This window comes from Corythoichthys intestinalis, chromosome 9 (assembly GCF_030265065.1).
Source record: "Corythoichthys intestinalis isolate RoL2023-P3 chromosome 9, ASM3026506v1, whole genome shotgun sequence".
In the NCBI taxonomy this organism is placed as follows: domain Eukaryota; kingdom Metazoa; phylum Chordata; class Actinopteri; order Syngnathiformes; family Syngnathidae; genus Corythoichthys; species Corythoichthys intestinalis.
The window spans coordinates 41,020,442-41,035,805 of NC_080403.1; the positions used below are offsets into that span (position 1 = coordinate 41,020,442).

The 15,364-nt window shown below is 38.2% G+C and overlaps 1 protein-coding gene across 2 annotated transcripts in view; it reads left to right on the forward strand.

The window, feature by feature from the left end:
- Positions 1-13,845, forward strand: part of LOC130922126 (arf-GAP with GTPase, ANK repeat and PH domain-containing protein 2-like) — a 76,160-nt gene extending 62,315 nt beyond the window's left edge. For both annotated transcript variants that reach the window (XM_057846673.1, XM_057846674.1), the window contains 2 exons: positions 2,564-2,867; positions 12,183-13,845. In XM_057846673.1, the coding sequence (XP_057702656.1) occupies positions 2,564-2,867; positions 12,183-12,464 (586 nt within the window). In that variant the 3' untranslated portion in view covers positions 12,465-13,845. The remainder of the gene's footprint in view (positions 1-2,563; positions 2,868-12,182) is intronic.
- The last annotated feature ends 1,519 nt before the right edge of the window (positions 13,846-15,364 follow it).

Consider the following 15,364-nt stretch of genomic DNA (forward strand, 5'->3'; position numbering starts at 1 on the left):
CGTCAATCATCGTTTAACTTGTTCAACAGTTGCTGTGGCAACTCATTGTATTTTAAGTGAGCAAGTGAGCAGATTTGAATGGACTCACTTTATGAAACATTTAATAAAGACAAGCATTTTTCTACTTTATTCTTGTTTAAAAATAATTCGGTGGGACAGTAACACATTCAAAACTTACCACAATTATTACATTTGAACTGCTTAAAACCCATTTATTAACATGTCTTATATGTATATCTTTCCAGTAAATCGGAATAAATTCATTGAATACACATAATTGTTTTTTTTTGTTTGTTTGTTTTTGTTTTTTGTCTTTTTTTAGGGGGGAGGCGCTACTTCGCGTTTTTTGACATATCGCAGTGGGTTTTGGTCCACATTAACCACGAAAAACAAGGGCTCACTATATACTACACCTGTCCCGATCACAAATTTTTGCATCCGAGGATCTGCCGATTCCGAGTACCAATTCGTTTTTTTTTTTTTTTTTTTTAGGGGGGAGGCGCTACTTCGCGGTTTTTGACATATCGCAGTGGGTTTTGGTCCACATTAACTACGAAAAACAAGGGCTCACAATATACTACACCTGTCCCGATCACAAATTTTTGCATCCGAGGATCTGCCGATTCAGAGTACCAATTCAATTCCTCAGCAATCTTTTCATTTATTTAATAAGTCTCACTAAATGTATATATTTTTGGGGTTTATTCTGACAATATCCTTGTCCATCTTGATTATTTTGTTGCTTTATAGTGAAATAAGAAAAACCTTAAAAACAATATTTTTCCACCCGATTCCGATGTTCCAAAAATTGTCTGTCGTCCTAAACTTCCATTTTTTGTTGTTGTTCCTATTGGCAATATCCTTATGCATCTTATTGTGTTGCTTTGTATCCCTTAATTAAAAAAATAAAAAAATATCTGAATGTTTTTCATCTAATTCTGATATTCTAAAAATGACCTGCTTGGGCCCAATCCAGGATTTCGTGGTCAGATCGAGGACAGCCGTAATCGTTACAGATCTGAATTATTTTGTTACTTGTATCTCTTAAAGGGAACCACGGATAGAAAAGATTTGTAGTTCTTAATAGATAAAATTTAGTATGGGTTTAAATAATTTGATATTAAAACCCCTCTTGATGGTTTCATTTTTATACAATTTATAAAATTAGTTTAACGAGTGGGTCGCCATTTTTGTTGACGTCGCAGGGCGTTGACATCATTGGACTACGCTGCCGGGCTTCCAGAGTGTGACTAGCGACATGTCATCTTTTCCGCCCTTTCAATTTGAACCCGAGAGGAACATTCATGAGCAGGACAGCACTGTCAATATTTCACAAAACGAGCAGCAAAAGCAAAATTAACAGGAAAGATGGGATGAGACGAGACGAGAGTAGGACAAAACCGGTGTTCTGCCAAATTGTGCGACACCAGCGAAACGTCCCACAAGAGGCGAATTTGACACCCAAAGTACTACCGTGCGCTTTCAGCTTGTTTTCTTTAGATCCATACAGGCAGAACATACTAAAGATGCCTTGAGAAAATACTTCAACGTAGTTAATCTCAAACAAGAGTAATTTAAATTCATTACGTGACTAATGTGGTCAACAGATCAACAATCTGCTTTAAAGCTACCACAAGAAAAACACAATGCTTAAAAGTATGAGAGGGAAACACATGCAAAAAGTATTTTGAGCCAATGAAAAGGTAATAAAAACACAAATAGTAAGCACTCACCATTTTTAACCAATGTGCTCATGTGTTGGACGTCTCGCTGCGTAAAAAAAAAAAAACCAAGGCAAGCAACGAAGGGATCGAGAATACAAACTGTCAAATCGCAGCGAGTCAATATCTCGGCAACCTGCCTGCTGATGTGCCGGAATTGGATGCAGGTACGACGTCGGGAATTCACCCCACAGCTCTGTCACAAAACAATCTGACCAGCAGCAGAATGTGACAAAATCATGCCAGTCGTCATATTAGCTTCACTTGCTAGCTAGCACGGCTATTCTCCCAGTCCAGGCCAACTACGTCATCACCCCGAGCGTCTATAAAACATGGCGCCCTCAAAAAGGACAAAACTTGTACTAAATATTATGGATTTTTAAATCAATAGCAATATTTTTTTGTTTCTAATAACATATTTTAGTAAAAGAGAAAATTTGTTATTAAATTATTAGCGCCTACAAGTCTTTAAGTCCGAGATTCCCTTTAACTTGCAATTAATAGCAAAAGACGTAACATTTATTTGAACTGGAAAGGTCGGCATTGAGTGTTTCACTGCCATTGAACGATCGCTTCCAAATCGTTTGATCGCTGCCAGTTCTCCAGTCAAGTTGGATTGGATGTCTATTGTCGTCAATGGCAGCCAATGAGTTAATACTACTAAAAAAAAAAATTTAACCCGATCTTTTGCACCCGATATGTTCTTCTAAAAATGACGTGATCGGGCCCAATTTCCAACCAGATGATCGGATCAGGGAAATCCTTAAAATATGTAATAAAAGTGTATAGCGGTGAAGACCTGGCTGTCTCTAAGCTTTCGTTATGTGTGATGTTTTTTCCAGAGAAGAACGAGAGTCATGGATTCGGGCGAAATATGAGCAAAAACTCTTTGTGGCACCTTTGCCTCCTCCCAGTCCCAATGAGGGTCCTGATATCACACTGTCCGGCCGTCTTCTACTGGCCGCCATGGAGCACAACCTCCCCAAACTGCTGCTCCTCCTTGCCCACTGCACTAAGGAGGACATAAACGGCCCCCCCAGTGTGGCGCTCTCCTCCCGATCCCTCATGGCACTGCGACTGCCCGGCTCAGCTCTTCATGCTGCCTGTCAGCAGGCTGATGTGGTGATGACACAGCTTCTTGTTTGGGTCAGTTTACTTGCCTCTTATTCATCTCATTGTGTGATGTACACTCACTGGCCAAAAGATTATGAAATCAGTAATATGAGATAATATGCTCTGTTTTGATTGACACTGGCAGAAAATTATTAAATATGTGTACAGCAGGGGTGTCCAAACTTTTTGCAAAGGGGGCCAGATTTGGTGTGGTAAAAATCTGGGTGGCCGACCTTGGCTGACGTCCTTTACGTAGAACAATATATTTAAGCAAAATTTAGCAAGCCATTCAGTGTGTCACATTTGCTTTGTCACATTTTTTAATGAATAATTTCAACAATCTCACAACTAGGCTTTGCGGTGTTCTCTTTCGACTCTCGGGCTCTTGTGACATACTACTGCTGTGAAATTAAATTAGCTTCAAGTTGCTTCAATTTCTCGCTGCGTATCTTCCCTGTAATCTTGTCGTACATGTCAGCGTGTCTTGTTTGGTAATATCGCCTCACATTAAAATCTTTAAAAACAGCGACTGTCTCTTTGCAAATGAGGCAAGACACAGTTGTTGCGGATTTTAGTGAAGAAAAAGTCCAATTTCCACCTATCCTTGAAGCGTTGGCCGTCACAGTCAACTTTTTTTTTGTTGAGTGTCGCCATTTTAGAAAATTGGAAGTAGAGGGTCACACGGAGTAATGTTGCTTAGCCCTTAAATACCTGCAACATGAAGCAATTATCACAGAATCCCAAAATTTGAAAAATAAGGTCCTAATGAAACCTTTTTTCAAATTTGTGAAAAGAAAATTCAAAATGAATATGTGTAATAAGCGCTCTGATATCTATAACCCATGCTAAATCATGTTTTTTTCTCATGAAACCTGCAGATGCATGTGTTGACATGCATCCATCTTTTTTTTTCTTTTTTTCAAAAAGATATGTTAAAATTCTAAATTAGTCTGAAAATCATAAAATTTTAGGTGTACCAATGTGATACATTTTGCAATAAAGGGTTAAAGTGCTGCTGCCTTTTAGTGGGTAAATGAGGAGCAGCATTTCGTGTGTAAGTTACTTCATTTGCTGGTTGCAGTACTGCTCACCAATTTATAAAGTCTGTGTGCGGGCCAGATGTTATTGATTTTATGACAGAGGCTGGGGGCCGGATAAAATTTGACCACAGGCCGCATTTGGCCCCCGGGTCGTACTTTGGACATGTCTGGTGTACAGTGTCACGGTTACATTTTTAATGAGGCAGATTTTCCCTTATTTTATTTTTCTATTAACATGAGAGATAACATTATTAGTTATCAGATTTTATTTTACTGGCCGCTTTTACTCTGTGAGGCTGTGACTGCAGCAAACCTGAAATCCTACCAAGTCTTTTATGCTGTCATTCATGAAAAGTAGACACAGAACCCAGCACACATGCATAGATTAATAGGGGTCCTGCATTGTTGGCGTGGACGTCAAAGCTGACCGAGTGCAATCACAGACAAAGAGCTTTTTTCGTTGAAAATTCTTGTAAATAAAAGCTTTAATACCGGAATTCTGTATAGATATGGCTGTAAAACAGTCGCGGTTCTTGGTTAAAAGCAAACAAAAAAACACGCAGTTAGCATTTACTGTATTTTACGTAAATATGTCGAAGTATGATACTAGTCTGTCAGTCAATGTGGCGGCCGCCATATGTAAACAGAGTTTTTCCGGTGGAAATTCTTTTGAATAAAAGCTTAAGTCACTGAATTCTTTATAGATATGGACGTAAAACAGTCTCGATTCTTGGTTAAAAGCAACAAAAAAAAAACGTGCAGTTAGCATATATTTTACGTAAATATGTCGAAGTACAATGCTAGTTTGTCAGTCAGTGTGGCGGCTGCCATATGTAAACAATGCTTTTCTGGTGAAAATTCAGGTAAATACCTAAATACCTGAATTCTTTATAGATATGTGTGGTATTGTAGCAGGTTAAATAACAAAGCAAGCAGGAGACGTGTATTGGCTTCAACTCCTCTTTACTCTTTTTTCTTTTTCACACTGCATTTTAGGATGTCCTTCATTGCCCTATCCAAGTGCACCTCCTAGCGTTCACCTAATTTAACAACACAACAATATGGACTTAAAACAGTCTCGATTCTTGGTTAAAAACAAAAAAACAAACAAACAAACAAACAAACAAACAAACGTGCAGTTAGCATTTCTTTTACGTTAATATGTCGAAGTACGATGCTAGTCTGTCAGTCAATGTGGCGGCCGTCATGTATAAACAGAGCTTTTCCGGTGAAAATTCTCGTGAATAAATGCTTAAATCCCTGAATTCTTTGTAGATATGACCGTAAAACAGTCTCGATTCTTGGTTAAAAAGCAAAAAAAAAAAAAAAAACTGCAGTTAGCATTTGTTTTACGTAAATACGTCGAAGTATGATGCTCGTCTGTCAGTCAATGTGGCGGCCGCCATATGTAAACAGAGCTTTTCCGGTGAAAATTCTTGTGAATAAATGCTTAAATCCCTGAACTCTTTATAGATATAGATGTAAAACAGTCTCGATTCTTGGTTAAAAGCAAAAAAACAAACATGCAGTTTGCATTTACTTCACGTAAATACTTCCAAGTACGATGCTAGTCTGTCAATCAATGTGGCGGCCGCCATATGTAACAGAGCTTTTCCGGTGAAAATTCTTGTGAATAAATGCTTACATCCCTGAATTCTTTATAGATATGGATGTAAAACAGTCTCGATTCTTGGTTAAAAGCAAAAAAAAAAAAAAAACTGTGCATAGCATTTATTTTACGTAAATATTGTGAACTATGAGGCTAGTCAGTAAAGAAATTGGCGGCCACCATATGTAAACAAAGAGCTTTTTCCGTTTCTTTATAGATATGGACGTAAAATAGTCTCAATTCTTGGTTAAAAGCAAAAAAAATCCGTCCAGGTTGCATTTAATTTACGTAAATATTGCAAAGTATAATGCCAATGCTGTAGCGGCTAATTTCTCACATTGATTTTTTTCACAACGTTTCAAAATGCATGCATGGTACGAAAAAATAAATATTAATTACCTTGAATCCTCGAACAAATCACTCCTGAGACAATCCTTCCTGTTTGTACGCGGTACAGCTTTCGTACTTTTTCAACATAAATCCGGCGTTGGATCGCTGCATGTGTAGCTGCGACCGACTGCAAATAACTGAAGCTGATTGTGGGATGGCCCCCTTCAAGGCGTGGCGCACTGAAGGTCGAATCTGACCCGTCAATATCATTATGAAGTCTATGACACATGCAACAATTAGGTCAGTCTCAGCCATGTCAATGGCTTAGTTTTTAAGTCAATCCAATGATTTTATCACTGTCCCCTTGGAGAGAGGCAGCAATGCCTAGACATCTCTCTTCTAAAGATCATTTCACAGTATCGGACTTCAGGTAAATGAGCAACAAGGCGGGGTGGATCCAAAAGCAAGGGAATAAGGAAGAAGGGGAGCTGTTGCAAGTCAGACTGACGACGACAACAACAACATCCCCCAGCAAATACACCCGCCAGATATATAAATAGGAAGACTCCACATGGGGAACAAAGAGAAATGAAATAAATTTTTTGATTCAAGATGAAACGTCTTCAACAACCAAGAAGAATTCAGTCAGTCACTAGACAGGTTTATACCTTAGTGACTGCCATTTACAAGGAATGATGTCACACAAACTTAACAAACATAACCCAAGTCAACATAAAATCCCTACCAGTGTTGGCGATAAACGTCCAACCATCATTCCTCTTTTGATCGCTTGTGCTGCAACGATTAATCGATTAACTCGAGTAATTCGATTAGAAAATAAACTTCGAATCAAATTTTGCTGCTTCGAGTATTCGTTTAATTTAGAATGGCGTTACAATGGTTTGTTTTGAAAGTGTTTGCATTTAGTTCGATTGATTTGGTTGGATACACTGACCTCTAGTGGCAACAGTGAATATGACATAACTCATTTAACATGGCTGAATCCAGGTGCTCCCTGTTAAGGCCAACATCAGTTGGTTGCTTTTTTTTATGCATTCGTAATTTAGTTTATATGTGTATTTATCAGTTATTTGTAGGAACATGTTTGAACGATTTGCTAAGAAAAATTACAAAAAATTTAGCATTTTATTGCATTTAAGCTAGCGGACTTTTGCTGTGCAAGTTAGCCAATTGTTCTTTGTTTCTTTGCCAATTGTTTGACGCTAACCTTAGGTATTATTAATTTATTTTGAAACGAAAGTGCGATTCTTCATAGTTTGAAGAAACACTCGGGAATTTTAGTTTGTGTTCGCATTTAATGCTCAATCTTAGCAAGGGTCTCCTAAAATTTATTTGGCAACGCATTAAATGTTCCTCTTAATATTATTCCTATTAATCAGATATTCGAATAAACTAGTCGATAGGTTAATCGACTACTAAAACAATTGATAGATGCCGCCCTACTGCCAACCCTTCCCAGTTCAAATGCAATGGTCGTCCATTGGCGTTAATGGCAAATGCAATTGCAACCACCAAATAAACTACAGATAACACACTTCAAAGAGGACACGCTTCCATTTCGATATATCTATTCATGAAACGGTTTAAAATATTAGAAAATGACTTTATTGTCCTTTTCATAAAACACTGCAGACTGCAGCAGTGGAAGCTGCCAAGCCTTAAGCACAAGTTTCTCTATCTAGTCACATGAAGCCCATCTCTGTCCAAACAGCATTTGACTTTGGAAAATTGCATCACATAACGATATTGTTTTTCAAAGCTACGCCCTGTACAATAAGCCCAAGTTTATTAAACTTGCCGCATACATAGCGAGAAATTAAATTCACGCTTACCTGCTCTGTTGGTCGATCCAAATTACAATGAAATGGGCTAATTTCCTTCCATTTTACCAACAGAGCGATGAAGAAAGTCAAGAAGTTCGCTCTCAAACAACTGAAATTAATCACAATTATGCCAAAAAAAGAAACAAGTAAATTTCAAGGATTGTGTATTTTCGAAAGCAGCCTATTTCTGTAGCTTTAGCGTCACTCACACAAAATTTGGGCATTTTTAAATCGTTCAAAGTAGGGGCTGTGGCTATCGAATATTATAGTAATCGAGTATTTTACTGAAAATTCCATCGCTTAATCGAGTAAACGAAAAAACATATTTTAGGTAAAGAGCAAGTATAAATATACATGAGGAAACAAGACTTTTCACCTAATATTGAACCATTTTAGACAATTATTGTCTTTTAGATGTACATTGTTGAAAAAAATCAAACAATTGCATCTCAGATTTGACTAGAAAAAAAAAACAAAGAATTCAATGCTTTCGCTCCAAAAACTATTCATTTTTATTTAAAAATAAAAAAATAAAAAATATATATATATTTTTTTTTAATCTTATTTCTTACCTAAAAAAAAGTCATTACACTTGATAAAACACACCACTTAAAAGTTACATATTTTTCCCCATGTGTTTTCGATTGAATTTCCATTTGTGTCAAGCTATTTCTAAGTTCTAGTAAAGTTTAAAGTCTAAATTAAAAGTCCTGATACGATTTTGAGTTTTTGCAGAGTTTAAAATAAATGAATTATACCTGCTGTATTGGAGCACATGAGGCACCAGTGCTACTTGGTGTTTTAGCTAAAATTAGCTTTATTATGTTTTTTTTTTTTTTTTTTAAAGACCCTCATCACTCTAGATTAAATAAAGCATGTATGAAAGACACATTAACCACGCATCGACAGTAGTCATAATTAATAGAAACCTAGCCTCCCACAGGGCTAACGTTACGTTAGAAATGTACAGTAACGTTAATCTTATTTATTAGCGCTACATTAACTTAAATTTACCTTGTAAATGCATGTTCCAAGAACAAGAACCAAGCAGGGTGAGGCCGCATTTAGTTATTATGCTCCTCACCTCTGGAACAAGTTACCCGAACGTCTGAAGTATGCTCAAACTGTTAGCTCTTTTAAATCAGGGCTAAAAACGCTTTTGTTTAGCACTGCATATCCATAACTGTCTATATATTTCAATCTACCTGCTTTCTATTCCTCTTGTGCTTATCTCCATTGCTGATTTCAATGATTATTAGTAGTAGTAGTTTTAGTTTTATTTTTGTTTTATTTTTATGTATTTATTTTTATTCTGTGATTAAATGCGATCTTTTGTCTTGGTTTTTACGTTGTGTTGATTTAAATGTGATTTTTATTATCTTCATGTGATGTAAAGCACTTTGAATTGCCTTGTGTTGAATTGTGCTATATAAATAAATTTGCCTTGCCTTGCCTTGCCTTGTCCCGGCTATAGGTCCTCCACTCTCTGAGAAAATGTGTGCCTTTGGTCAAGCTGAGTAGAGCATAGCACTGTCTTACAGTGAATACATGAAACAGTGTTCGCCTTGGTCCCCAGCTTGAAATGCTCCCACACTTTTGACATTTTCTGCTTTTTCTTCGTGACTTTCTCTTCGCTTTCATCAGCTTTGTCGTCGTTACCTCTGTAACATATTTATGTCACACTGCTGTTGCGCTGGTGTGGTATTACGGTAAAAAGGAAACTTTCTAATTAGTCGTGTGCACATGTGATGAGAAACACAATGAATAGAGAAGTGTTTTTTCCACTCAAGTCTGTACAAGTGTACTTAGATTGAGGAAGTACATAACAACCTGTATATTCATGCATGGTTGAAATCAAATATATCCGCCGCCTCTCTTTTCCTATACGCACGTGACGGCAGTCTGTTGTGCTGTATGAAAAGCAGTCCGGGCAAAACGTCATGCTTAACGCTGGCAAAATGAAACAATTCCTCGAGGGGGAGAAAATTCCTTGATCAATTTTTAAAATTGAGTTACTCGAATTATTCGAGTAATCGTTTCATCTCTAGTCTAGAGGACCACAAAACTTGGCTGAACTCAAAGCAAAATTACTGTAATTTTTGCACTACAAGGCGCACCTGACTATTAGCCACTACCCACCAAATTTGGCACGAAAACGGCATTTGTTCATAGATAAACCGTACTGGATTATAAGCCGCAGCTGTCCTCAGCGTATTATGGGATCTTTACACCAAAAGATATTAACCGGTAACACTTTATTTGACAGCGACGTCCTACGACTGTCATAAGACAAAATGAACCACCATGCTTAAACATGCTTAATTCATTGCTTGCATAAACAAGCTTCATTTGGCAATTACTGCTCCCTTGTAGGAGACGGTCAACATCTGCTGCCACCTACTGTCAACACTGGTGTCATCCAACATGCCTCCTAGCATGCATTGCAGTGCTACAGATGTAAATAACAATCAAATTTCATGTTCTGTGCTAATTATTTCTTCAGTTACTGTTCCAGTCGTTTGACAGTGGCGCCATATGACTGTCATTAGACAATCATAATTGTGACATGACACTGTCATGAGCATTAATGAATGCTCGTACCAGATGTCATTTAGTGTTATTCACCAAATAGTATCACTTTTGAATGGATGTAAAAGATCCAAGCTGGACATACAGTCGGGCAAATAAGTATTTAGTCAACCACTAATTATGCAAGTTCTCCCACTTGAAAATATTAGAGAGGCCTGTAATTGTCAACATGGGTAAACCTCAACCATGAGAGACAGAATGTGGGGGGAAAAACAGAAAATCACATTGAGAAATGAAAGAATTTATTTGCAAATCATGGTGGAAAATAAGTATTTGGTCAATACCGAAAGTTCATCTCAATACTTTGTTATGTACCCTTTGTAGGCAATAACGGAGGCCAAACGTTTTCTGTAACTCTTCACTAGCTTTTCACACACTGTTGCTGGTATTTTGGCCCATTCTTCCATGCAGATCTACTCTACAGTAGTGATGTTTTGGGGCTGTCGTTGGGCAACACAGACTTTCAACTCCCTCCACAGATTTTCTATGGGGTTGAAATCTGGAAACTGGCTTACGAAGCCACTCCTTTGTTGCCCTTGCTGTGTGTTTGGGATCATTATCATGCTGAAAGACCCAGCCACTCTCATCTTCAATGCCCTTGCTAATGGAAGGAGATTTTCAATCAAAATCTCTCAATACATGGCCATATTCATTCTTTCCTTTACACAGATCAGTCGACCTGGTCCCTTTGCAGAAAAACAGCCCCAAAGCATGATGTTTCCACCCCCATGCTTCACAGTGGGTATGGTGTTCTTAGGATGCAATTCAGTATTCTTTCTTCTCCAAACACGAGAACCTGTGTTTCTACCAAAAAGTTCTATTTTGGTTTCGTCTGACCATAACACATTCTCCCAGTCCTCTTCTGGATCATCCAAATGCTCTCTAGCGAACTGCAGATGGGCCCGGACGTGTACTTTCTTCAGCAGGGGGACACATCTGGCAGTGCAGAATTTGAATCCGTGGCGGCGCATTGTGTTACTGATAGTAGCCTTTGTCACTGTGGTCCCAGCTGTCTGTAGGTCACTCACTAAGTCCACCCGTGTGGTTCTGGGATTTTTGTTCACTGTTCTTGCTATCATTTTGACACCATGGAGTGAGATCTTGTATGGAGCCCCGGATCGAGGAAGATTGTCAGTGGTCTTGTATGTCTTCCATTTTCTAATAATTGCTCCCACAGTTGATTTCTTTACACCAAGCGTTTTACCTATTGCAGATTCAGTCTTCCCAGCCTGGTGCAGGTCTACAATTTTGTCTCTGGTGTCCTTTGACAGCTCTTTGGTCATAGTGGAGTTTGGAGTCTGACTGACTGAGATTGTGGACAGGTGTCTTTTATACCGATAATGAGTTAAAACAGCCGCCATTAATACAGGTGATGAGTGGAGCCTTGTTAGACCTGGTTAGAAGAAGTTCGACCTCTTGCTTGTTTGTAGGTGACCAAATACTTATTTTCCACTCTTATTTGGAAAAAAATTCTTTAAAAATCAAACAATGTGATTTTCTGTTTTTTTTTCCCACATTTTGTCTCTCATGGTTGAGGTTTACCCATGTTGACAATTACAGGCCTCTCTAATCTTTTCAAGTAAGAGAACTTGCACAATTGGTGGGTGACTAAATACTTATTTGCCCCACTGTAAATGGAGTTAGTGACATAATTTGCCGGATGACACTTAATGACAAAAGCGTTCAGTAATGCCAATGATAGTGTCATGTCATAATTATGTCATGTCTTATGACAGTGTTATGATGCCACTGACAAATAAAGTGTTACCTATTAACCCAAATAAATCAACAAATAAGTCCGCTGGACTATAAGCTGCAGTATTCAAAATAAAGGGGAAAAAGTAGCGGCTTATAGTCTGAAAAGTCTGGTAAACATACGGCGTGCAACGAACCATATATCTCCTTAAAATTCTGTTTTATCTCTCCTTTCCGTCAGTATGGATGCGACGTTCGGTACAGGGATGCTCAGGGGCAAACAGCGCTGACCCTCGCTCGCATGGCGGGCAGCCAGGAGTGCAGCGACATCCTGCTGCAGTACGGATGTCCCAATGAACCTGCCCCTTCCGTCGCCACAACTGCCGGATTCGCATCCGCGGCCAACCCGGGCTTTCCTGTCACCATGACGCCAAACCTGACAGTCGCGACGACCCTCAAGATCTCGCACAGGAGTGGCGGAACAAGCTTCAGCTACAGCACGTCGAGAAAAGCCGTGTCATAAAACTGGGTTAATTTTTTTTTTTTAAGGATGATTGTCAGATTGTGGCCTGCCTGGGTTTGTGGCCAGATGTTGCACTAGTGCCATAAACTCTATTGGGAAAACGTTTGCATGTGTGTCTAAGACTGAGAGCGACAGAGTGGGAAAAAACAAAGAAAACACAAAACTGGCACATGCAACAAAAGAGAGATTGACTTGTTTTTGTTGAGGGTGGAACAAAATCTCAAGTCGAAAATGTAGAGAACTGCAATAAGCTAATTGGTCTGTACGTATCTGTTTGAAATGCCATCGCTTTATTGGATATTTCCAAGAGAGACTTTATATATGGTGTTGCATTCAATGCAGCCAAGCAGACAGTTCAATTTAAAGTTGTGCAACAAAGGCTGCTTTCGTTTTAAAGAAATCTAGATATACCGTGATATTCTACAGTAATTATATACAGTAAATCTAATACACACACAAATCAGAACACTTTAAATTCCAGCGTTATTATTATACTTTTTGTACAGGTGGTTCTGTGTACAAAAGTGGCTGAAGAAAAGATTTACACTTTCTTGCTTTGGTGTTCCTTTGATAATTAACTCTTCAAAGCTCAAGACTAAGATTTATATGTAATGTTTGTATCACTGTGCGCGACATAAACACTTTACATGATTTGTGCATTTTAGATATCTTGAAAGTGAATGATTCTAAGATGCAGACCACTGTGGTGAGCCGCGATTGAGCGAAGGAAATGCCTTCATTTCAACTTGAATGTATTAAAAAGTGTCATGTCGTCAGAAAGAAATGCAGCTTATACAGTTGTCAACTCTTGCTGTGACTAATAGAGACTAAAAGCATTGTTTAATAGGTTGTTTTCAAATGTACGTATAGTATAAATAAGTGAGCACTGGAATGAATGTTTGTAAGTGACTGGTAATCTGTGAAGATAAGAGGAATGTTGCCCACATGGAGATTTAAAGAGTAGCATAAAAACAAGTCATCCATCCGTACTCGATGTAATTTTGTGTTCATCTAATGACTGTTGCTAAGTATACATGTTCGTGCTGTAAAGAGTCTATTCATTTGTATTTTTTTATTCATGCGATGATTCATAAAGCATTCATTATCTTTATGCGATATTCTTCCAGCTGTTTTCATTGAGTCCAAAAGCAAGCGACAATGGGTAACCAGTGTTCTTTTTGGCAGCCATTTTCATTTTCGTCTTTTGGAGGAAAATACTTACTCGTCTTAGTCATATTTTAGTCATTTCAAAATGTGTTCGTCTTCGTCAGTGTTAGTTAGCAACGCGTTACTGTAATCTGATTACTTTTTTCAGTAACGAGTAATCTAACGCGTTCATTTTTCCACACCAGTAATCTGATTAAAGTTAGTTTCCTTAGTGTCTCTGCGTTACTATTTTTTCATTGCATCATAACGTATTTAAAATGAAGATTATTGTAGTCATGTGCGAAGAGCATTTTGAATAGAAAATGCTAAAATAAAAGGTTCCCGGTACGTGTTTCCATGACAACCTCTTGGCTATCTCCTGTTTTGGTCTCGTGTCACATGTGTTGTGGGACTGAAGGCGTGGGCCAGGCGGGTGGACATTGGAGCCGAGTGTTGACACGTTGCGAGGGAATGTTGATCTGTGGATATCCATGAATGAAGGTGAGTATTTTTCCTTCATTCTGGAGGGTATCAGCAAAAGGTTGAACTTCCTACATGCACGGCCGCGTCGTAGCTTTGCTGTAGCAACAACGGGCAGTCATCGCTCCAAGTTGGCAAGCTTTGTTAACATCATATGCGTGTTGCACATTTATGCCATGAGGTGATGTGTTCGTTTAGCATCTGTGGGATGTGTTGTAAGTCCGATTGAGTGTAAAGTGCTTAGTTGCCGCCACGTTTTGTGGCCAAATTGACCGCGTGTGTGTTGAGAGGACTACTACTGGGTTGTGGACACGCATCCGCGCCCACCACCTTTGCAATTTTGTGCAGTCAGTTTGCATTGTTTTACCCATAAACTGAAATTCAGAAGTTTTGACATTAGGCTTAATCTTAGAGTTAGCGGTGTTTAATTGGTCGGTGGAGTTGATTTCAACAAATTCCAAGCAGGTTGTCAGATATTTGTTAGTTTCAGGGCTCTGGAGTGGGTAAGCTAGCGCGAAATTCTGATATTCCCCTTTAAATTCAATCATCGGAAAGTCAATTACATGTGATGACATTTTTCCGTTTGTCATTCTTATGTTGAGGCGGCAAAGGGAGAAAAATGGGTAAAAAGTAACTGACAGATTACTTGTAAAGTAACTTTGTTACTTTGACAATGAAGTAATCAGTAAAGTAACTAGATTACTTTTTTGAGGCCTAATCAGTAATCAGTAATTAAATTACTTTTTCAAGTAATCTGTGACAACACTGGTCTTCGTCTAGTTTTAGTCAATGAAAACTCAGACAAATTTTGTCTAGTTTTAGTGGAAAATTACTCAAAATATTTTTGCTTATGAACTTCAAAAGTTTTAGTCCGTGAATGAATAAATGAATAAAATGTTCCCCAAAATAATTGAATGAACATTGACAGACAAGCACATAACGAGTCTATAAGGACACCATCATCTTTGTGAGGATAATACACACTCAGCAGGAAAACCGTACATTATTTACAATCAATGTAACTCACCTGGATGCCACGAACTGTATGTAAAAAGTTTTCCAAGAGCTTAAGACAGCACTCTCCACGTTAAATGCTAATGCTAAGCTAATGCTACAAGTTACATTTAGTGTGTGATGGTTCTCAGCACAGACCTTTATAGACTAAAGCAACATGGCATATCCAGCCAAGATAATAATAATAATACATTTTATTTATAACGCACTTTACATTTGAAAAACAAATCTCAAAGTGCACATTACCATGTAAAAAAAAT